At 33.9% G+C, this 24,519-nt stretch overlaps 2 protein-coding genes across 8 annotated transcripts; one reads left to right on the plus strand and one right to left on the minus strand.

Moving 5' to 3' along the window:
- Nucleotides 1-560: 560 nt before the first annotated feature.
- LOC100645755 lies at nucleotides 561-22,675 on the plus strand. Of its 3 annotated transcripts, none has more exons than XM_020863658.2 (8): nucleotides 561-1,128; nucleotides 2,484-2,596; nucleotides 2,676-2,894; nucleotides 3,671-4,089; nucleotides 4,642-5,347; nucleotides 6,385-6,619; nucleotides 7,125-7,334; nucleotides 8,218-8,509. In XM_020863658.2, exons 1-7 carry the CDS (start codon nucleotides 1,017-1,019, stop codon nucleotides 7,328-7,330), a joined length of 2,010 nt encoding a protein of 669 aa, XP_020719317.1. In that variant the 5' UTR covers nucleotides 561-1,016; the 3' UTR covers nucleotides 7,331-7,334; nucleotides 8,218-8,509. The 3 variants fall into 3 exon arrangements, with proteins under 3 accessions (XP_020719317.1, XP_048263510.1, XP_020719316.1); XM_048407553.1 differs by lacking the exon at nucleotides 8,218-8,509 and adding an exon at nucleotides 21,460-22,675 and having other exon boundaries at nucleotides 562-1,128; nucleotides 7,125-7,356; XM_020863657.2 differs by having other exon boundaries at nucleotides 562-1,128; nucleotides 7,125-7,356.
- On the minus strand, nucleotides 8,578-24,487 carry LOC100645876. Of its 5 annotated transcripts, none has more exons than XR_007224753.1 (8): nucleotides 24,193-24,487; nucleotides 14,834-16,724; nucleotides 14,346-14,509; nucleotides 14,031-14,196; nucleotides 13,675-13,938; nucleotides 13,354-13,575; nucleotides 9,914-13,269; nucleotides 8,578-9,681 (listed from the first exon to the last, which is right to left on the minus strand). XR_007224753.1 is itself a non-coding variant. In XM_048407551.1 (8 exons), exons 3-8 carry the CDS (start codon nucleotides 16,535-16,537, stop codon nucleotides 12,817-12,819), a joined length of 2,973 nt encoding a protein of 990 aa, XP_048263508.1. In that variant the 5' UTR covers nucleotides 16,538-16,724; nucleotides 22,667-22,709; nucleotides 24,193-24,487; the 3' UTR covers nucleotides 8,578-12,816. The 5 variants fall into 5 exon arrangements, 3 of the variants coding, with proteins under 3 accessions (XP_048263508.1, XP_003396980.1, XP_020719314.1); XR_007224754.1 differs by having other exon boundaries at nucleotides 8,578-8,911; nucleotides 9,606-13,269; XM_048407551.1 differs by adding an exon at nucleotides 22,667-22,709 and having other exon boundaries at nucleotides 8,578-13,269.
- Nucleotides 24,488-24,519: the final 32 nt, after the last annotated feature.

The following is a 24,519-nucleotide window of genomic DNA, read 5'->3' on the forward strand; positions in this document are numbered from 1 at the left end:
TTCTTAGTATGAATTCAAGACTTAATCTGCAATCACGTATTAATTACTTCTCCTAAGAAGGGAAAAAGAAAATAGAGAGAGAGAGAGAGAGAGAGAGAGAGAGAAAGGAAAAAAGAAATATTAAAATATTGATCCGATCTCAATTCTACCCCAAAGTGTTCATCCTTCACGTGGAAATTTTTTTTTACTAACTCTATGTGTAACGTGTTTTCTAGCCTGTTTGGAGCTTTCAAAAGATCTAAACGATTTCATGGTTACTTATTAATGCCTGTACTACGATATCCAATAGCTTTCGAAGTGAAATATTTGAAAATTTGTTAAAAAAGAGTCGAAGTTGAAGTAAATAATTAAAATCGTCGACTAGCAATCTCCCGTCACAACAATACATACTAATAAAGCAGCCACCACGCCATCGATACGAACTCAAAATAAAATTATCGTCAGCTCATTACGAGGCATTACGAGGAATTCCCTAATTCCTACTAATAAAGGAGACCTCATCCTATCGTCAGAAATTCGTTATCTCTCAACGGACGACAGACACCAATATTCTAGCGTACTGTTCCCGCGATTCCTGAACGTCGATCAAAGGCCGAAAGATCCAGCGATTATTACGACTGGCCGCCTATAATTAAACATACCCGTGATTGGATTTGGCGGTATGGGCGACGATAAATTACGATTCCCCGGCAAATGTCACGGATCCCCGAGGATTCCCGGGGACGAGGGGAACGCGACGAGCCCGAGGACAGTGGCTTCGCAATATCATCGGGCTACCGTCTGGCTGGCCTTTTGCAAACGAGGTCGAAGGTCATGTCTTCGAGACATAATCGTCCATAGAGAGCGGAGTCAACATAGGACCGTGGATTCTCGAGCACGCGACCATTTTTACAATTAGCAGCGAAATTTATTATAATTGAGAGTTAAATCGATCTTAAAGTGGTGTCGATACGCTTCCGGTTTTGGTTCCTTATTGGAAGGAAGTTGGAAGAGTGCGGAGATTATCGCAGAGGATTATGGCGACGTTCTATCTTTTGGACATCCTTGGAATTTCGTTGCTGTTGCACTTGAGTTTTAGTATATTGCTACTGGTCATTTTGGTGCCTTTTATGCTACTCGTTTATCCCGGTAATTATCCTCGAAGAAGATTCATCCGATCGTGATCGACAATTCATTTTTTCACAGTGTAAATTGTTCATTCTGAATTTTTTGTCGTTTTGTTACATTGGCAAAAGGTTAAAAGATATTTGTAGTTGCCTTTTTTTTACGATAATCACAAAAATTATACAAGCACAGGTGCTAGATGCCAGAATGTCGAACATTCCTTCTGTTAGAGAATATTTACACAACAACAAATCTTGTTGTTATTCCAATAAATAATATTCATAATTATTTACGTAATATATATGTTCGATATAAATAACATGTTTGTACATTCTCAATATTCTTTCCGTTCTTCTTGTTGTTATTTCCTTCCTATCGAATCAAACGTTATATTCTTTTTGTAATATAATCTTTTTTGGATCTATCTAGATTTTGAAAGAAAGCGTCGCTTATGTAAATGATACGACAGATAAAATTTATAGGAAAATTAACGCGTTGCTATAAACGTATGTGTTAGTGATGTTTTAGTTACGAAGATGATTCGTAACGAGCCGAAAACTCGATGCTGCGTGCTATATCAATTTGCATTTAACGAGATGAATCACACGTTTCGTCGATATCGTTGTTTCCTCGAATCTATATTTCGTTAAAATTATTTCTATTACATTCCTATCTATTAACCACAATTTTCCTTGCCGTATATCGAGTTAATTACCATTATATAATGCACTTTTTGATCGATAGGAAACGACTCGTATTTTTGTGTGTTTGTTTTCGGTCACAGATATCGGTTCAACGAAATATTACAGAATTGTAAACATACGTAGAGAAGTAATTACGCAGACAATTTGTTTCAAGTTAAGTAACGGCTGTCATGCGGATAATCAAACTCAAGATTGGTTAAAAAAAACGAAGAAAAATTCTATCTTAATGGAATATTTCTTCTGAAAGACTCAATTATTTTAATGGAATGGCGCGTTTCATCAAAAATATTATTCGTCGAATATTTAACGAAAAATAAAAAAGTTCTTGATAATACATTGATTATAGAATTATGTAAGATTATATAAATTTCATGTCATTGAAATTTTTATATCGAGCATAGAAACTTTTAAATTTCGTTTTATATCCACGCGAATTATTTTCACGGTAGTAATAACATTATCCAAGAATTAGTCTTACGGATAAAAATCGAAAGCAGTTACGATAAATCGAAGAAGCTAGTTAGATTACACATGTGTTTCGAATCATAGCGATCTTTTGCACGAGATGGCATTTTTAAAAGCCGATTGCTTATTTTATAAATACATCGAGATGTTGTAAGAGGCGATTATCGCAATCTCATTTTCGTAAGAAAAATATTTTTACTTTTTTTCAAGTGTTAAAATGGTTAAGAAAGGGTTGGATACGTTTCGTAAAATGGAAATATCCAAACGTGGTCGTGGTGGAAGAGAACAACATTCGAACAATCCTGGATCAATTTCGAAATCACGTAGGTACACAAAATTGGACGATTTAATTTCTTTAATTTCAACGTTATCAATTTACATCGCTTTGCCTCTTAAATTTAGGGGATTTGTACTTTGCTGATTCAAAGTCGCTCGATCGCAGAAGGTATTCGCGGCCACTTGGTACATCTCGCTACATCCAGAAGGTTTCTTCGAGCAGGATTATCTACGAGATGGGGTCTTTACGTATGGAAGGATCTTGATTATTTCTCCGTGGATAATCACTTGTTAAATTCACCGTGTTCCTTCAGAGGTCGACCCATCACAGAGTTCAACATTCAGGTCGGTTTCATAAATCCAATCTTCCGCACTCTGTTTTAGATCGTGTTTGATTATTTTTAAAGTACCTTTGTCTTTCACGTTTCTATACTCTTTATACTCTTTAAAAGCATTTTTGTTTTATACTCTCTTCGTACTTTTCTATATTGTACGCTCTTTGGTAAAATCTATGTCTCTCTGTGTCTGTTATTATATTTACTTTGAATTTAATCATCAAGCGATATCAACATATAAAAGGAACAACAGAAATGGACCCGTCACGTTTTTCCCGTGTGCTCTTCAATTGAATGGAAACGTCGAATAAGAGTCTAAAGCGCATTTAGCGAATTTTGCGAAAAAGCGGTTTTTAAGTCAATTTCTACATGTAGATTGTGGATGTTTATGCATTTGCAGCAAATTTTAACGTCTAAAACTATACACGATACAAAATATTCAAAGCGAAATTATTTATTATAATATTTACAAGATAAATTTCCATAAACATCCGTAGTCTATCTTTAAGTTTCAAACACTTATTGCATCGAACATTACATCACCTTTTGACAAAATATCTGCAACCTGTGTGCACTAAAACGATCGACAGAGACTATAGCGCCGTACTTTACTGTAATTCGACTTCAACCGAAACGTGATATAGAGTTGTATTCGATGTTCCCGTTCAATTATTACTTGTCTGCGCTTTTCAGCTTATTAGCCTCCATTATTTACGCTCTAAATCGCACATTCGAAGGCAAACAAGTTCGTAATATAACTATTTGCAGTAGATTCATGCATTTTAGGACTATGTGAGCGATCTCACGTCGAAATTCTTTCCATTCGGACAACCACCGTGGCAGGTGCACGTAATAAACTGTCTTCTTCGTGGGGAGGAGTACCAAATCTGCCTGGTGAGGGTTCATCATCTGCTCCTTCAACAAGAGCATCTAGCGTTGGCCGACTTCCTTCCATTGAGATATTCTACCGACAGTTGGGCGTGTCAGGAAGCCGATTCTCCTTTCACGAATCTTTACTCAGAGCCATCGGCACTTCCAAAACTTTATCAGAAACTCACGGAGAGCTTCAGTAATTATTGGAACGAATTTTTATACAATAACGATCCAAACGAGAGACCAGAAATCCTAAAGAAGCAGATTGGTATTTTTCAATGCTTGAAAATCGCTGTCATCGTTTTAGTTTCTTCGGTGAAAGAGATGACAAGGTACGGTACAATGTTTTTGGATTGTTTGTTGATTTTTATGGGGTTTTTTGGTTTTCGATAAGTTGAGTCGGTTAAAGAGTACGATATACGCTCGTGAAAAGAACTAATAATGAAATTATGCATTGTATCGGAGACGATGATTCGGTCGATCGACGTTATTTAATCCTCTTAATGACGTACGCTTCTTAGATATTTAGTTTTTTCTTTTTATTTCTACTTGGAATTAATTTTCATATTACTATGTAACGTTTTTATGCTCTTTAAATCGAATTTTTAGAATATTCTCTTCTACGTAGCTTTTTGTATAGACGGTATTTTGAAACGCTTGCCTCTCTTTAAATGGTTGTTTAAAGTCATTTTAGTATCAAGGTCAATGTATAACGTCGTTTACTAAGAAAAATCAGCCCTTTGTCTTTCATAAATATACAAAGTTTACCCGTAAGACTCTATAATTTATAAAACTAAATTAAATATCCAAAAAAAAACTTTTAAACGATGTAAAAAATATCAAATTTCTCAAATTCGACATCAATCTCCTTTATTTCATTCCAGACAGTACAGGAAAGGAGAGGGACCCAGATTTTTCGACATTCTGTCTATCTTACAGCGAGAAGCCAGTAAACGAAACGTCGGTCATACCGTCTTTCTACACGCTCTACTAAAATCTTTGAACCCTCTGCAATTCTTCTGCGATGCCACTCTATGGTGTTGGTATCTAGCAGTCGTTATAACTTTGAAAACGCCGATATTACTTATCCGAGAGTTACAAGCTTTGAAATCACGTCACAAACATTATCATTCGGATACTCTGACTTCTATGTTATGGTGCTACGTTCCTTTGATATATCAAGCCACCATGGAAGTGGTTTCAATCGCGTGGATCGCTATAAAGGCGCCGAAGACAATTTTCGAAGAATTATTTCTGAAGCATCCGCAAGCCAATCGACTTCAAATTACGTCTCCTTGCGGACGAAAAGTAGTTGCTTGGTCAGAGGAGATCAAACTCGATGTTCTTCGAAAAATCTCGTCTATGACAGGAGCGACAGAGGCGGAAGTTTTGTTAGCCGCTACGGTAGATTCTCTGAAGGAATACTTTCGCCATTCTGGCGTTAGAATACCGGACGATGTGCTCGCCACTGGCAAATTCGTCGAACAGAGGGCTATATTTCTGCGGAATCACCAAGCTAGAGGCATTTTGTGTCTTGCGCTTCCTACAAAGACTCCGCTATTCGAAGATGATCTGGTGGAAATCTTACAGGTTTGCATGGTTATTAAGTTAATTATCAAAGTTGATCTTTACGCACGGTATTTGCCACGATTATGTTTAGATCATTCGTGTCTCGAACAGTTTTGTTAAATTAAATATTTCAGTTAGTCGAAAAAGTCCCTTGAGTGCGATTATAATTGAAGTTATTTGGTCGGTGATTCGAGTTGATTGGCAATTTCTATTATTGATGAATTTTCGAAGCATAGGTTTGTGGGGGGAATGACGAACGATATTATTTTAATAATTATTTTGAAATTTTACCGTACTGAATGATAATTTGTTAATACGTCTTGGTTTCAAGTATACTCTAATTTTAACTGAAAATAATAGGAAGGATAACAATAACGCAAATAACGGATCGATAATGTTAAGGAAATTTTAAGATATCTAACCATTTTCCCATTTTCCTAAGTATCTAATCGCAATGTATCTAATTACGTAACCTGGAATAATCTCGATTAAAATCGGCGAAGTTCTTAACATCGTAGTAGCATAACTGTTGATGAATGAATCATCGCTATTATACCAATTTTTTAAAATAGCAGAATAGGATAAAATCAACGTGAAACTCACGAGACGAAAACAAACTATGTAACAACGATACGCCCTCGCGTTTGACCCAATTTTCCCGATTTAGCAATCTATTATGCTCGTTATCTTGGACAATAATACCAACGTTAGCATTCCCTTTAAATTATTATTCTGTGCTATAATGGCCCATCATGTTTTAAGAAGAGATCTAGTAGTTTCTATCACATATTTGTTTTAACTTATCATCCGTTTAGATTATTCGCTATAACTGATCGTAAGTATCGGGACAGCTACTGATATTTAGTATAAATCGAATTCTATTCATTCCTTTTAGTTTCTGGTAATGCAAATTAAATAAAGTAGACGTAAATAAAGCAAAATTTTTTCATAAATATAACCGGTAGGTATCCTAATATTTATGTCCGCTATATAACTATAACCAGTAATAATTTCTAATTTAATAGTAATGTAAACGACGAAGTACGTGCTTATTTCAGGTTATTCAGAAAAATGTGCGCGAGGCAAGAGCAAAGCAAAGTGCAATGTACGCCATAACGGCAGCTGAAGAGTCTTGCGGATTGATTTCCTCCTGTTTGCCGTCGTTACTGCTCAAAGTGATGTTAAATCAGTTAACGAGAAGGTATTCCCTTTCCTTGACACATGTCAACGGAGATGTGCCCGTAGAAGGCGTCGACGCGATGATGTATTGGCGACCTCCTCAAGGCAACTGCAGTAAGTTGCTCCTTTTTAACATGTTTTGTGCAAAAGTCAAGCATTTATTTCTCCTCTCTACAGCGTATAGAAAGAGCTTCAGAATATATGTATATTCTCGACGATTTCATTTTCTTCTATATTTATTTTACGTGAACAGGGTATCGAAGATTATTTCTAACTTCTTCTGATAACTATCTACCGTGAATCATCGATAAACCGCGGATTTTTATACATTTAGAGAAAATTTCAAGCTGTCCAGAATGCGAATAACATACAAAAATATATAAAATATTCAAAACGTAGTAATACTGTCTCGGTTTCACTTTTTCGATTATATTCATAAAAATATGAATTTCCACGAATATCCGTAGTCTAGTTATCGATGATCTATGTAGATGCACCGTCATTTATACTTTTCTCCTCTTCTTTTTATGGTTCACCAAATATTCTCAATACGCATCCACTTTTAGCGGATCGTTTGTTTTCAGTGCTCGTTAATAAGGGTTGTATGTCGTTCTTCTAGATATGTCGATAACCCTACACAGGTATGGAAGCGGTGTGCGGCTAGGTGTGATGGGCGACGCGTTAATTGGTCCTGAACACGCCGTTATCACGAGGACTTTCCCGAAAAGCATGGAGAATCTCGCGAACGTAGTTGGAGTTCCTAGAATTCCCAGCAGAAACTCGACTCCGAGTCCAGTTAATCCGAGCACCTCACCGGGACATTAAAAATGTACGAAGGCTATGTAGAATAGGTGAGACTCTCGTTGATATCTGAATCAGGTAGTTTTTTTTCTTTTAGCAAGGTTTTAGCACGTTTTTGACAACATGCGCTTGAAAATTTTACTTATTTTCTTCTTTAAGATCTATCGAAAGAAAGGCTCTAATCATTTTTCATAGAAATACGGCGTAACCAACCTGATTTTTCGACCAACTTGATTTTGGCTACTCTTAACCTTCCGTATGGTTTACTCCGTATGCGTTTGAATCGCGAGTATCGGATTAGATTTTGGGCATATTTTATTTTCTAGCCGCCGCGCAGAGACGCGATCGGTTAAGCCGTGATCATACAGAAAGCGGCAAAAGGAGCAATGGCACGACTAATGCCAATTTTGCTGCTTATAGTTTACCACTCTGTATGATCACGCTCTTACATTGATTCGTACAGTTAAGAGCTTCGTGGGATAAATGTTCATAAAACCGAATTTTCAAAACCGTGACCCACATTTTCGGGTTTAGCGACCTAAAATACCACCGAAAAGACACATTCAGATCAAAAATTTTGCAATTCGGTTACTATACCTTACGCGGAAGAAAGATACGACAAACGCAAAGACATATAGAAAAATATTTCCGTATAATAAATTTAGTATTATTATGTAACATATACGTATTTTTATACCTTTTTTTCTATTTAACTAAACATAATATTGCAAATAACTTTAATTCTGGTTGGGTAATATTATGTTACCGATAATTCCATTTCTACTTTTTATCTCTTTCATACGTATTTTTTTACTCTCTTTTACTTTACAATTTTGTATATTATAAAATAATTAAATTCGCTTATCACGCGTGCCTGACATTATCAGTGGTAAATATGAACGATTTTTTAGGTCACATGTTTGTCTCCTGAGAAGATAATTCCTCGTTTTTTTCTCGGAAATCGTGCGAAACTCTGAATTTGAAATTGAAAGTGAAATTGAACTGGATACCGGACCTTTAGAGGAGGACTTGTATGTAGAATTTATTAACCCTGTCGAATAATATTTATAACTATTTACGATTGTCATATATTTAAAAGAAAAAAATTTCCATTTTTTTTTGGAAAGAGATAAGCAAGAAATAACGAAAAAGATTGTGCCGGTGATATTTGTTACTTTTTTATAAATTTGTGATGCAACGCTATTTCTGTCTCCGTCCTTTTTGATATTATCTTTTTTTTCAGCCACATTCGAATAAGTAAAAATAATCTGTTTCTTTCAACATATTGTAAGTATATATATTTATACAAATATACACATTCGTATCTAATTTATACATACACTTTCAGCAATTTATATTTTGCGGCAATGCATAGCGCATTATAAAGATTAAGAAATTAAATCTTCTTCTTATTACTTGTTACAATGGTTAATAGTTTTTAAGTATTATACGTTACAAATGTTACGGTCGACAGAAAATATTTCGTTTTTTTGACAAAACATTTCTTTCCACGAATCACAACTTCCGTTTTAGCTTGACTTTGTATAAACAATTCAACGTTAGGGAAGTTAATTTGACAATTTGATTGCCATCTTTGACTAGTATCTAAAATTAATCGAGTATTTAAAAAGTTGTCAATTTTGATGAAAATTAATTATAAAAGGGAGCCTTATCATTTTACTTAACGAAATTATGTTATTTAACGAGAAGAGTGTCATAATTTCAAAACTGTTTAACACTACACTTAGATTACCCCAATTAATAGTAAGCAACATAACTAAGCAATATTTGGTTAAAAAATAATATATATCAAAGCTAAAAAATTATTATCTAAATTTTAAAAGGAAATAAATTTTTCCATCGCTAGTTAGACTATTAATTATTTCCTGTTTAAAAATTTCTATTTCACACCAATGTGTTTCGAAAAATTTACTTCTTCTAATTGTGCCATTTTTTGACAAACTCACGATATAACCATAATTGATATAACGATATAACCATAAATGACGAACCATAATTCTATTAGTTTTCGAAAATAAATTATTAAAGCTTCTGCATGAGTCAAATTGTAAGTCATATGTATGCAACAGGGCGCATACTATAGTAGCTCATTGTCAATATTAGCGATGATACGTTATACATTGTATATGTACATATGTATACCTTATAAAAAACGTAACACATTGTATACAACATTAAAGTGGCACGTAATTCGTAGTTAAAAATTAAAATTGAATAACTCTTTCTTATGTTATGATATAGCATTATAGAATGATGTAATATTATTATAGTTACTTACTAATATTCTTTATTCCCTGTCTTTTTCATATCCAATGGACGTTGTCCCATTTTCTCCATATAACTTGCGCTTCTATCTATAGGTTTCAGTGCAAACAATGGTAATCATGATAACACCAACTATCATCGTCACTTTTTACTACTATTACTGAATCGCTAATTAACAAATTACAAGTACTATCACTAATAAAAGTAAAATAATTTAATAACAATAACATTCTATCGTTATAAACTATATAATATAGAATATAAAAAAGTTGTATAAAGTGAAATTAATCGATGCTAAATGTAATAATTTTAAAAGGTTACATTTCTCACTGTTGCGGTCAAAACCATTCTGTTTTTTTAAAATCATATTAGCCCTTCGTGGATGTCTTAAAAGAGATGCTATTGGTTGTCTTTGTGATGAAAAATGTTTCACGATTAGTTAATGAATTAGAGGTAGAGGTGGTATTTTCTAACAATAACACAGTATCACTTTGTGGGGTTGGTAGAAAATTTAAGACGTTGCTTTCATCGTTACTCCGTGCTACAAGTTGTATGTGTGTAACTCGAGAGGAGGATACCCAACCGCGCGAAATTCAACCTAACTGGACGCGTATAATCGAAGGAAGACCCGTTTCTATGAGGACAATAAGACAATGAACTGTATTTCGACCTCTATCCTTGCTTGATCCAAACGCGCGCTACAACAAATGAACAATAGTGGGAACTGAAAACTTTGTTAAACTCCGTGTCCACTTCGAAAAGATGTATGTATAATTTATTGTATAAGATAATGTATAATTTTACGTAATTTCAAATCTACTTTCAAGAAACTCCTGATAAAGTTTACATTTATTATCACACTTGACACTGTTACGCTATGTAGTATTAAATATAACATTGTTGCAAACAGTATCAAAACTCTCATTGATTATTGAGCATAAAACGCGATAGCGGGATAATATGGACAACCAATTGACTTATATCTTTAGAATATAAATATTTGATGTTATCTTGTACCTTTGTGTACACGAAACAAGGCGCTACTAGCGTCCCAATGAACGCTAGAGAACAGAAGCAGAAACTAACACTTTACGACTCTCAGTTCAATCCGAGGGAAAGCTTTGACAATTTATTTTGTAAGGACGATATACTTAAAGCGTATTCTTCTTTTCAAATTTCTTTTTCTCAAGAGACACAGAATAAATGACATAGAAATCCGAAAATGAAGTTAACACATCATTAAGAAATTGTAGAGAAAGAACTGTATCCATTTTTATACGCTCTACGCGTGTGACATAATTATTTATAAGCACAATCTTTTTTAAGAACGAGACTTTTTAATAACATTCGTTATAATGTAATGGAAACAATTGGTGATATTTCTGTTAAACTTCTAATAACAGGGTGCCTATTTAAGCAAAAATATAAGTATGTACATATTGAAACAGCAGATTTATGTAAAATTGCAGTCATTATAGTTACGTATCCTTACGTCTCTACCATGATATCGATTGATTAAATATTTCTAAAAGCTATACAGACATTTCTAAAAATCGAATAAGTTTTTTTGGATTTATTTTTTTTTTATTTTTTAATTGAAATATGTCATTACGGTGTATAATATGGTAACATTGCGCTTCAAAAATCTTCGTTAATATAGTTAAATGCCGAATACTTATTAACTAGAGAATACATTTGCTAATTTCACAATTTTTCTAACTTTTACCTGACAGCGGTTGCGATCACAGTTGGGACGTTTCGTTACAACGATGCGAAAAATTATTGTGCATCGTTTTAATTAGCATGGCAGACTTGATTTCTCAATTTGTTATCTATATTTGACGTTATAAGGCAGAAGTTTAGAAGTGTATCAATCTGATGGTATTCGCAGCAAATTTAAAGAAAATCCAATCAGCATGTTCTTTAGATATCATTCATACCGTTATACCCTATCATGCGCTCGAACCATGTCCTCGAAGGGAAGAGGGTGAACGCTTTCTAGACGAACGCGAGACCTCGAGATGATTAGGCCACGAACGATACTCCAGGTGATCTTCCAGGCAATCGATCAGACCATCATATGTCGCTAACGTTCTAATGACCCCTCGGAGGTAACCTGATTTATGACACGCATGGCCATTGATAACACGATAGGCATGGAAAATAGAGAAGATTGTTAGAATTGTTGAAAGAAATCGTTCTAAATGCTAAAGTCTCTACTAAAAAATAGCCTCTTGTGTCCGGAAGCAGGCGTCATAAAATTACCTACGAAAGACCTCACGTTTTTGTTCCTTCGGACACGCAAGATTTTTTTGTCGTTAACACCTTTATAAGTGTATAAATTCAGTTAAGTTTGCCACTTCCTTGTCCAGAAATATTCAAATTGAATTACCAAATAGTATATATTTGTATGTTAGTACATGTTTTTCTAGTAATACACGTACATAGAAATTTTGTAAATATTTATCAAAGCAAGTTTCTTTTAATTACGAGCACCTTTTTTGGAAACATCCTTTTTTTATCGTTTTATTTGTTTTTAAGAAAGAATTTTGTCTTTAGTAAAATTATTGGCGAATTAATTTTTTTAAAGAAAAACAAATAATATGTATTTTATAGCTTTGTACTGTTGGAACAACAGCGAATAATATATACCAATTGCATATCGATATTCGTTTACATCACTTATGGATATCTACATTTACGCAAGCGACATGCATCGCACATATTAACCGAAGGATAAATTGCAATTTGAAAGATAAGGATGCATTTGTTTTTCAATCGAATAAATCAAACTCTAATAAATCCACCAAATAATTAAATAGTGAATTATGTTTGCCGCATGATAAAAAAATTTTATGATACATTCATTGTTTCTTTGTATCTTTGCTAATTCTTCACATATTATGATTTCTTCAGTGAATTTCAAATACAATTAACTATATTTCACTGCAATTTAAATAACTTCAAGTTATTAACATATATACATTTTACGGTTTATTTTATAAATATTACGGATCAATAAGTATTATTATTATCACTGTATATAAAGTACATCCATTTGATAAAAAGAAATTTGATGATAAAATCATTATAGATTAAAGAAAAATTAATGCAACAATTAATATTTTTCTTTTCTCGACGATTAAAATAACAGTAAATTATCAATCAACAATTCCATCGCTTGTCTTTGTTGAAAGTAAGAGTTGAGTCGATTAATAATAAATTCAAGCTATACTATCTCTCTCACGCTCCATTTCGATGGGTCCTTTGCCCCAAATCTTCCGATTTTTCGTATACGGAATAAGGCCTACCAGAAACCCAGAAATAACAATCCATCCACCAGCCAAACAAAAAGACAAGTCCCACGAATCCGTTACGTCAAATATCCAACCAGCCAGTGGTGGACCAAGAAGATTTCCTATACCTTGACAAAGTAAACTAAGGCCGTAGGCAGTGGTGAATCTCTCTAGAGGTATCAACTCTACCAATATAACAGGAGTAAAGCTAAAGCTACTCGCAAAAAAGAGACCGAACGCTGCCGAGGTGACCATCAGCAGATTATAATAAGGAGTTAACGTTGACATTAAAATCGTTGCCACGCCGCAAGCAACCAGACACCAAGTGTAGGTTTTACTAACATTCATCCAAGGTTGATCTCCTGCCCATCCAAGACCAATCTGAAAACAATATAAAGTAACTACATTGTAAAGTAGCTAATAAAATAGTTAGATCGATATCTCTGCAGATAAAATGAATCATACCATTCCAATCGTATTAGTAATGCCGATAATGCTAAGGAGATTCGCAGCATCAGACTCGATGTAACTGTTTCTGGTAAGATGCTCGGCAAGATAAAAGTAAGGCACAATAAACCAAGTGAACAACAAGATCGTTGACAGTGAGAGGAATAAAAAGTGCAGTTCCAGGAACATTGAAAAGTCCATCATACCTTTCAATAAGTCTACTAATTCGCTGTACCATTTCTGGAAATGAAAGATTAGAATAGGTGTTATATTACAGGCTATGACAATAGTAAAACTAATTATTATTATTATTATTATTTATTTCGATTTTTATCTTACCTCTTCGTTTTCTTTGGCTAATGTAGTCATACTATTCCTATAAATATCAGGACAACTACTGGCCCTTAATCTGTATTTGTGCAAATTAAGAGCAGCACCACGATACATGACCGAGTTCCTGTGAACTCTAATATCTTTAAAATGGTGAGTATTGGTATTAAATTGTCTTCTTAACCACGGGAGAGAATCCGTTCTGACGACTCCACAACTAAGATCCGCTATGCGTTGTTTAGAAATCGATTTTGATTTTCGTCCTTCGCTCATCTAAAAGATTATATGATAATGTAAAAAGAAATAAAATTTGTTGTTGCTTTTTGTTTTCACTATAACAGACAAAATTAAATGGTTTTACTTACTGTATACTCAAGTTCTTTGATCAAGAGAGGATTAGCTTCTTCTGATTCTTTTTTAGATATTTTTTTCGTTATGTGATTCTTTATGGTGTTGCATGCAGATCCCGAGTGAACATTATTCGTTGTATGCGAATTGTCATGTTTTGATTCGTCAGGTGCTTGTTTGATCCTTTCGATTAAAACGGATAATATTACTATAATTCGTTATTAATCTTTCGTTATATCTTTTACTCGTGACGATATCGGAAGACATTAAATATGACAGAGAGACAAAAAAATGAAATAAAAATAGCAGTACATATCGATCAAATTTGAAACCTCATAGACATTGTGACGACACTCTTATTGCCGACTTCTCCAGTGGAATCTTGTAGCATTTTATCCGAATAACTTCTACATGATAGAAGGTTGGGATAGTTCTCCAAAATGACCTTATACAGTCTCGGGTTACTGGAAAGCGATTCTAATACTTCCACGGGCACCTGCAATACTCGAAAGTACAAATTTTCTTTCTAATTAATTTTTTAATCTTTGTGTTTTTATCTATACGAAGCGCAACTCTGTCTTCTAATCGTATTTATTAAAAATTCCTAATGTACTATATATTAATTTATATTTATTTATCAAATTACCAATATAAGAAATAAAAATTCATTTCTACTGCTTCAATGTCAGTGGTATTTCATTTGAATATTAGAAAAAGAATATTAAAAAACAAAGAATTTCATTATTATTCATCGCGGAATCCCTCGTAGAGCAATTGTAGGATTCTTTTCATTCCGTATTTATCCAGGTCAGCTTCTCACCTTTTCATTGTGCTTGACGAATGTAGGTAGATTAACCACGCTTCTAAATCTAATATCCCCGTTCGCCGTCTGTGAACCCTCCGTGGTGGCACTGAGAAGCTGTAACAAATACTCCGGCGTATGTCCGCTCTTCAGCATCCTTCTCAATTCCTCGATCCCAGGAAACTCGTCTGCAGGGCTGACACTGGATCTATCGTATTCGGACTTGGTCGTCGACTTTTTCGGGGTTGCACCGTTCTGCTTTTCCTGTTCCAAGATCCACCATTCAGGGTCGCGCATTACCGTACCACAAACGATCATGTTGAAGAAGGTGCCTGCCAGCAGCAAGCAAGTGCCTCTCCAGCCATATTCCTCGATGAAATACGTGGTCATGGGTGCGTACAAAAAGGTACCGATCCCTGTGCCACAGGCACCCAATCCTACAGCTAGGGTTCGCTTCTTATCGAACCAATACGCGATGCTCACGACCGCAGTGACGTAACACAAACCCAAACCTAGACCAGCGATGACTCCAAAAGTCAAATACATTACCTCGATGGAATTGCTAAAAGAGCTCAACACGAAGCCTATTCCTGAGATCAGGCCACCTACGATGGTCATGCTCCTACATCCGTAACGATCTACTAAGGCCGACATTATAGGACCGGACAAAAGTGGTACAGCCATAAAAAGAGAACCTATCCAGGCTGTTTTCGATTTAGACGCACCGAATTCTTTAAGGAATTCGATGTACAAAAGGCCGAAACTGAAGGACACTCCATCGGCTATCATGGAGATGACCAAAGAAGCCAATACGACTACCCAACCCCATCCACCATCTGGCACTTTAGGTTTCCTTTCTCCCTTGTTGGCTAATTCGTCTTCTAAAGTGCTATCGGAATCGATAGAATCCCTTGTGTCGTCTCTGTAGCCAGGATTAGGGGTGATTATTGGCCTTGTCTCCGAATATCTGCGATTGTTGGATCTCCCGTTGTCTTGGAATGGGCGCAACTCGTTGGGTAACGGGCTTGTTATTATTAACTCGATTTTATTGACAGGGGTAGGTACTGTCGTAAGGTTCGGCGAGGCCAGGAAACTATTGTCAACAAGAGTAGGTGGTGCTCTGTCCTCCGTGCAGTCTGTTCCAGGACTCAGTAGATCGATCTTGTCTTCTATATCGTCGGTCAAACTTAGATCCTTGCTTTTGCCAATTTCCGGAGATGTCGTTAAGAAAGTGTCCTTATCGGGTGACAACGATTCCACGCTTCGATCGATGGTATGAGCTGGTGTAGACTGAAGAAGTCTTTCGTCCGCCAAACTACTGAGGTCTTCGGTGTTCCCAGAATCTGGATCGATCTCTGAATATTTCGTAGACGAGGCGACGCTTTGGGAACGAGACAAATCGATCGTATTGTGCGTTTCTGGATCTGGCGTGCCGCACGGTGTGCTTGGAAATATCGTTGGACTGCCATTTTGCCAGCCAACGATGGGCGCCTTTCTCGGCAGACGATAATTCGAATTTGTTTGATCTCTCTGATAGTTGTTCGATCGTGGATAATAATTTGGATCTCTTGTGGTTAGTCCGTCTCTTTTGATCAAGTTCGTCGAGCCGTTGTTGCGAATATCGTTATTGTTGTTCCAATTGCAGGCAGATCTGTGGGGTACCTGTTGCACGTTGAGTTGATTTGTTGGCTTTAATAGCAGGTTCTCGTTACGATCGGTCATCGTTGTTATTCTAAATGTAGGTACTGGCCGAGTGGATCCAACGACGGGGCCAGCCCTTCAGCCTCTGGATCTCGCTCGGGAAAGATCGTTCACGCCCCTCACCTACCATAAGGACTTTCCGGTCGATCTTGGAAAAGTCACTAAACGTCGGTCGCCTCAGCATGCACGCTCCGTCTTCTTGCTTCTCCTGTGAAAAGATCTGCTTTCAATAATATAGTAAAATGATACTACTTTGTAATTATAAATTATGATATTCTTGGTTATGCTATCGAATAATTATTACAAATTTAAATCAGTATAGTTAAATAATGTTTGTACAAAGATAAACCACCGAACAGGTATTAATTGATTAATTAATTTTTATCCGTAGATCATTTCTCCGAGAGGTATTTTATCGTTCTATGATAAAATACATGAAAGTTTCTCTTTCAAATAAAGTTTTGGAATATTCGTTCTAAATTAATTAATAAATAAATGATCATATTTTAATGTTCAATTATTATAAAGCATAAAAGACTACATTTTCTTATTTCCAAAAAGATACAAGCCGTTTACATATAAGTTATAGGCGTATCCTATTTTACGTGCGTTCTTACGTTACGTAGCAACTTGTAAGTTTTTTAAAAGCTGCAAAAATGCGAAACTTTGTTTATTCTTTTAAAAAGTATTGTATTCTTTGTATCATAAAATATGGGTAACAATTACGTCAGAATTATAAACACATTGTAGTGAATAAAATATGCCAAGATATAAGATGAGCGTTAAAAGGAAACATCAAAGTGTAGAATTATAAAATAAATCAAACATTCCTCATTAACGTGTAGTAAGAAGGCACAGGAGTAAAAAAAATAGTGGCATAAAACAAGGAAGTTCTAATAAAAGCGAGGAAAAAATAAAAGTGAAGTAATTAGCAACGATGATAAAAAAGTAAGAGCTGTTTACTCACCATTGAGGTAATGTAAGATGATATATAGGCGTGCATGCGTGTCTCGGTACAGGAATGTGCATACGACACTGAACGGTGTGAGCAAGTATAAAGAAATCGATAGAAAAAGAGATGGACCATATTTGCGATCAACCATTAATTGATTAAATGATTAAGTTAACTAATTATATATGCTAAAACAAGCAAAGCGTGCGTGTTCAATTAGAGAATTCAAAGAAGCTGGGAAAAGAAAACAATTAGTAGTCAGTGTGAAAGCAGAAAAAATAAATTTCTGAAACAAGATAAAAGGAATTAGAATAATAATTATTAAATATCTTTCAGCGAAGTATTACATCTACTACATGCATGATTCCAGATATATATTAATGTTACCTTAAACTGCAATGTTAATAAAAATAAGAAGTATATCTAAAAAAACACACATTTTATGTAAGATCGATACTTAAATATCATTAACTATTAATGGCAAAAATTGTTAATACACGTAAATTAAATTTTTCCATTATACGTTCTGCCTAATTAAATGACTTCTTCGCTTTTAACACGCAAATATAAATGGAACAGTCTCAGTCTATATCAACGACTCATCACTTCTATATACACTTTCCTATTCTATTTCATTTTCCATATCCCACGGTTTAAATGCATTCTCCGATTAAGAAGAATATTTGTGCCCTGTAATCGCAAGTTTCTTCTCTTGCGCTCTTATCTCATTCCTCTAAAGAAACAATGGGGAAACGACGTATGTACGATTAGAGGCCATTCGTGCGAGGCGTCCTCTATTATTTAATCGCTCTTCTTTCTTGGAAATAAAATCTCTTTTTCAAATGACGTGTAGACATATATGAAATCATTGAATAGCGATATTCATCGGTGTCTTATCGTTGGAACTATAAACCCACTTAAGCCCATACACACTGCTTCCTCGGTTGCTTTTAAGGTTCCATACAATAAAAAAAAGACGATGACTCATAAGATAAGTAACAGATATTTCACTGCGAATATTAATTATTATTGCAACTGCGTTAAAAAAAGAGAAGGAGGAAGAAGGATAGTTTCAACATACAGGATGATTCTAAAGTCTTAGTACAATTAAAAAAGACACGATTGCCTATGTAAAAATGAGTTAAAGATATAGAATACGATAGTTTCATATGTCGTAAAAAACGATTTTAGAAATTTGTCCTTTTTATCTTATATTTTCGACTTATTTTCATAGGAGAAATCATGTGTTCTTTCCGATTGCACCATAATTTTGGAATAATCCTCCATACTTACACTGCAATATACATATATCATCGTACATATAATATAACGCTATGCATAGCGTATTATCTAAATATATTAAGTACCAGTACGTTATATTATTTATTATATCGAACGTACATTATATAACACATCGTGTACATTTTGTTCATACAGCCCTGGCTGTATTTAAGTCCTCATATATCTATATTTCTATCCTGCTTTATATTGACTCTTGAAACGTAATTACTTTGATCACTGACCAATTTTACGACCTCGCTAAATCATGATCCTACAGTACGACTCATAAGCTTAATTTGACTAACACGTAGGAGCATTATCCTAAAACGCTCTATCAATTATCACCTATATAAATACGTGAAGGTTGACTTCAGTAATGAATCATCTGTTTAAGCAGGTTTAACCTTAACTTTGGCAGGCTTCAACTATACGTAATTCATTTTTCCACCTAATTCGTATCTTTTGAAGTATCTTGTTAAATTGTAATTCGTTCGAAGATGACAAAAATGCGGAGAAAACCGAGACGCCCTCTGCCAAAAAGCTAAAGTAATATATCCGGTGGATGGAGACGGTACAATAATAACACGCAGTTTCGTAACTATCGATTCGAAAGATAACTTTCAGAAATTATATTCTTTGTTTCCTCAAGTTTAAATATTTCTTTTATAATAATAATTATTGTTTTCTATAACAATAATAACAATAATTGTAACGGTAAATTATATTACGATTTATATTATTAATTATAAAAATAATAATAATTATTACTATTTACAAGACTATTATTACTATGCATTATTACGCATTTATGGGAAATTCAGAGATACTAGTATAGTACTCGTTGTGATATTTTGTTGGAAAAACATATTTCACCCAGGATTCCATTGCTTTATATTTATAAAAATATAAATTTGCACCAACATTCGCGGTTTGGTAGTATTTATATCCAACTATTTATGCAAAGAATTTTTCTAGTTGAGTTTTACATTCTCTTTTGGCAAATTCTGATAGAATTATTCGAAGAGAATTATGTCACTGGGTTAGTAGGTAAAGCTAGTAGTACTAGCAAGTTCTTATAATCGAGAAGCGACCATCGAACGTGAACTCAAGCACATGATTTATAGGTTTACGAAAGAATCGATACAATTCTAGGTTATTTTAGATACATTTACCCTTTTCGTTCTTCCTTCTACAGTACTTTCCATTAACGTATGAGCCTTGAAGTTCTAACGCAAACTCAATAAATTCTTTCTATTTGTAACACTTTTATTTCAATGATAACTATAACAGATATATTTTATATTACCATGACTTAATTTAAACTTCATTTCGGTATTAAAGTATGTCATGGTTGATGCGAGAAATCGTGCGTACTAACAAAGATTTTTTCATATTTTCATATTTTTAGCAAACTTTAAAGATTATTTTAAAGTTTATTTGTAGAAAAACATAATTAGGTCGAATATGATTCAAGGGATCTGATAGAGTTAAACAAAACTAGCATAAAACCATTCTAAATTATTATAATTACTCCTACAAACTAACGATATCGATCGAGGGTTAATTTCGATAATTACGAAATAATTAACGTGACGCCACAATTTTAATATCATTATCGGAAATGAAATTTTGCAAATTTTTATCTGCCCGATATCGAGGACCTCCTTGCCCTCCGGTGATTTACTATACGCACGATATGGGTTATTTTATTTCCAAAACAGCCAGAAACAACCACAACCATATAACAACAGAGATAAAGTAGTATCTGATGACACAGATCAGTCCTGTACGTGTAATCTCTCAAGTAATTCTACTTGAACTCTATATTTCATTCAACAAAGCGACGAGCGATGGCAAATATTTAAAGAGATAATAAGATCTTTCGAAACTGCAAAGAATGAGATCTATCGATATCGAAAAATATCTTTTTTTGTAATCACAAGAAGTTTCTGTTAATATTTTAACATGGAAACGTAAAAAACGTATAAAAAATTTTTCTCGGTATCGTTGTTAGATTCTCCTAATTTATTAATGTTTTTATTTAAATAGTATAGAATTTCATGTAAAGTTTCGGACGATCGATTGTTCTTTTGACTCCGCGCGAGCCTTCACCTGCAAGGTGTGGCCGCAGCTTTAAGGTTATCTTATCAGAAAGGAAATCTAAGACTGATATTATTAGACAGCACGCGACGGATCCTTAATCGCCCCTGTACTTGTTCATAATTGCTACTGGACTGTTTTCGTATACTTGCAACGCAAAATTAGGGCAAATGTAAGGTATTGCTTCTTGCATTTCCTCGTTACCTTATTCTGAAAAATGTGAATAAAATATAAGAAAAATAAATCGTTAGATATTCTAAATATCAAAAACCCTTAAATATCTATAGAAATGTATAAACGATATTTATACATTTTTAGAAGATAACAAATTTTTTGATCTTTTTCCCTTGAAGAAAGAAATATTTGATTTCCTATTCCCTAAGAATAATATCGTTACTTCTTTTCATACATATTTATCACGCAAGATGTTCAAATAGATCGCAAAATACTAAAAGTAAAATAATATCGCCAAAAACAAAAATGTTTACGAATGCAATACGTATTGGATATTATATTGTTTAGCTCAAGGAATAACTCAACTTTCTTCTGGCATTAAGAAGATTAGGTCACGAGTATATACGTATATGTATATATATATGTATTTTTGCAGGAATACGAGTACGCACAGGATGATTCAGGAGCGCCAAAGGTGGGTGATCGGGGGGTGTCACCATGACAACCGCCATGGTCGATTCCAACGTCTACCATCCGTCAGAAGAAAATAAACAAGCGGGATCATGCACTGTTGCGATTCATTTGCCACTTAAAATCAATAGCGTTGAATATCGATGATAATTCATGACTTCTCGTGCACGCGAAGCCTGATCGATTTGCTCGATTTTTAGTCATCCACGTTACATTAGATCGTTAATCGCTGAACGAGCAAACTCTAAGATACAACATTATCGTTCCATAAATATCATAATGTTAATATTTACGTTATTAATCTGTTATTATCATACTCGCGTTGCAACACTTCCTAAGTATTGTTTTTTGTTATTGGTGAATAAACATAGTTAACTGAAAAAGTTGGCGTTTTACGTAAAGTGTTTGATATCGATTTGAAGATTACCCATCACAGATTTTGATATTTGATGCTTCGGATATTAAAATCACGTTAATGGTAGGATAAAATTTCATTATAATATATCTTTTCCTATTACGAAAGTGATACAACAAGGAGAGAGGGAGAGTTAAAGTTATAATTAACCTTTTCGTATGTTATTATTTTAATATTGTATTATTATTGATATTAGATAAGAAACAGATAGCTATTGTTTATGGTGATTGTAATGATACTGAAATTTTATTATTATAAATAATATTAAAATGAAACTCGTAGAGAACAAAATTTATAGAAAATCTCTAATAAATCGTTAGAATTAAATTCGTAATCAGTAATTGCTTGATACATTTGCGCACATTTTTTCACAAATAAAAAGCAATTATCAATGTAAAGGGAGTTTAATATCATTTACATAAATATATATTAAAGGACACAAAAATAAATTAGAGTTTCATCATATATTTGTGAAACGATTGGTCATTAGATTTCACGAGGGAAAAAAAAGTTAAGATATTGAAATGAGGAAGATTTATCGAGGTGAATAATTATTTATAAGAGTTCTACGTCATATGTATTATTCAGATATGCAGATCAGTACCATTCCGGTTTAATTATCTTGAATGCATTGGTGAAAGCAACATTAAGCTATCGCGCGCAGCACGCGAATGTCAATGTCTGTTATTGTTGGTAGGTTACTTTTATGACGTAATTTTAGCTTAACATGCAGATTGTTAGAAACATAAACGCTTACATAACTATATGACACCCCAGGGTCCAGATTTTCACTTGTAAACCTGCCAAAAGGACACTGACCTTAGACTTACATATGGTTCTCACTTCACTAATTCTTTTTCTAAATCTTTCAAATTTTTACATAATAAAATACCTACATACTAAATTAATTAATCTACTGTCGACAAAAACAATATTTGGAATGTTGATCGATGGTCGTAAATAACCTAAAGTATACACGTCTCTGGAAGTTATAGATTTTCGGTACATATGTATATATAACATAACCTGTTCGCATTAAGCTCATAATACGACTTTCAGGCTAGTATATATGTATCTGCGATGTAAACATAATATAGATCACATTTTCAATACTTATTGAGAAATATAATTTTGTCTTCATGGAACAAGTGAATATTTAGCGTTATGAAATCGATATTATCGTATAATGGTTAAAAGTAACGTGACATTTTACCTAATATAAGGAAAATGTAGGTCAAAGAAATGAAATTCTAACCAGTGGCTCAAGCTAAGAATAAGAAAAATGATATGTAATGCTAAGCAAAGCTTATTTTCTCCTTATCTAAATATTTTCTGACAGAAAAATTCGCCTCTTGTCGAAAACAAAAATAAAGAACAATGCCCCTACTGATAACATAAAGAAATTAAATGATATCCGATCGTTCAATTTACAAATGCCTGTCAATTAAGTTTGACATATCGAAGGAATGCTTTTGTTAAAGAGTGCGTATTTTAATGTAATAAATATTATTTTTTATTTTTATTATAATTATGGTATTGCTTTCACAAAGCATTTCAAATAATTTTTAATAAAAGTTTTACATGCTAATAATAATTTTAAGAAGTAAAATACAGCTATATTATACAAGTAATAAAATTTTTTAATTAAATGTGATAGATTCTTTTATTTTAAGTCAATGGTAATTCAGAAATTTTCGCGAACTATGAAAATTCGAGAGACACTTAACACATCGATTTTAGCAAAATCAAAAAGTCCTTCAATTTTATCGTCTTTACAACTTGTTTCGTTCTTATTAGAAATCTTAATTCGATTATATATTAACAAAAGAATATTACAAATTTTACAAACGTGATAGTAGAAAAAATTATGGATTCGATAATATTGGTATTTATAATATTGATATTTTTTAACTAATATTGATCGATATAGAGCATTCGGATTTCAATTTTTGCCTTCTTCAAGCTACATATTCTTAAAGACGTGTCCTCATGCATATTTCATGTAAATCAATAAAAAATGATTAAATGAACAAATAAAAATTAAACAAACATTATGACGTCTGTGTGCTTTTATAGAATGAAAAGAAAATTGGTAACTAGTAACTTAGGCATAGCGAAATGTAATTTTGTTTTTCGTTTTGTAGTTAAGTGTACTTGTTTTGTAGTTTTGTTACTTTGTTTTTCGTCCATACATTTGCTACTTTGATATTAATAATATATAAAGGTATCTAACAACAGAAATTCGTGCATGTATGTTTAACAATTTTCCAACTGTCAACTCACCCACGAGGAGTCTTCCTAGTTTTTCGGTGTTTTCGCGGTGTTTTCGATTCTTCTGAAAACGAGCTGTCAGAAAATCGTCGAATTCACTAGAAGATTTACCGATTAAAGATCCACCCGTATAATTTTTCTCGCTCGATACTCGATACGTTCTATCGTGCTCTGATGTCACCAAAATGCGAATCTTTTCTTTATCGCATGTGCATAACCACTTCCAGTGAACGCGCCCCGAGTACTGAAACAGAGGTGAACGCTGCTGCGTATTCGTCCGTCATTGAAACGATTCCGAGTACACCTGTGACTAAAAGAGGGCGCAAGTCAGTTCTTGCG

This window comes from Bombus terrestris, chromosome 7 (genome assembly GCF_910591885.1).
Source record: "Bombus terrestris chromosome 7, iyBomTerr1.2, whole genome shotgun sequence".
In the NCBI taxonomy this organism is placed as follows: Eukaryota; Metazoa; Arthropoda; class Insecta; order Hymenoptera; family Apidae; genus Bombus; species Bombus terrestris.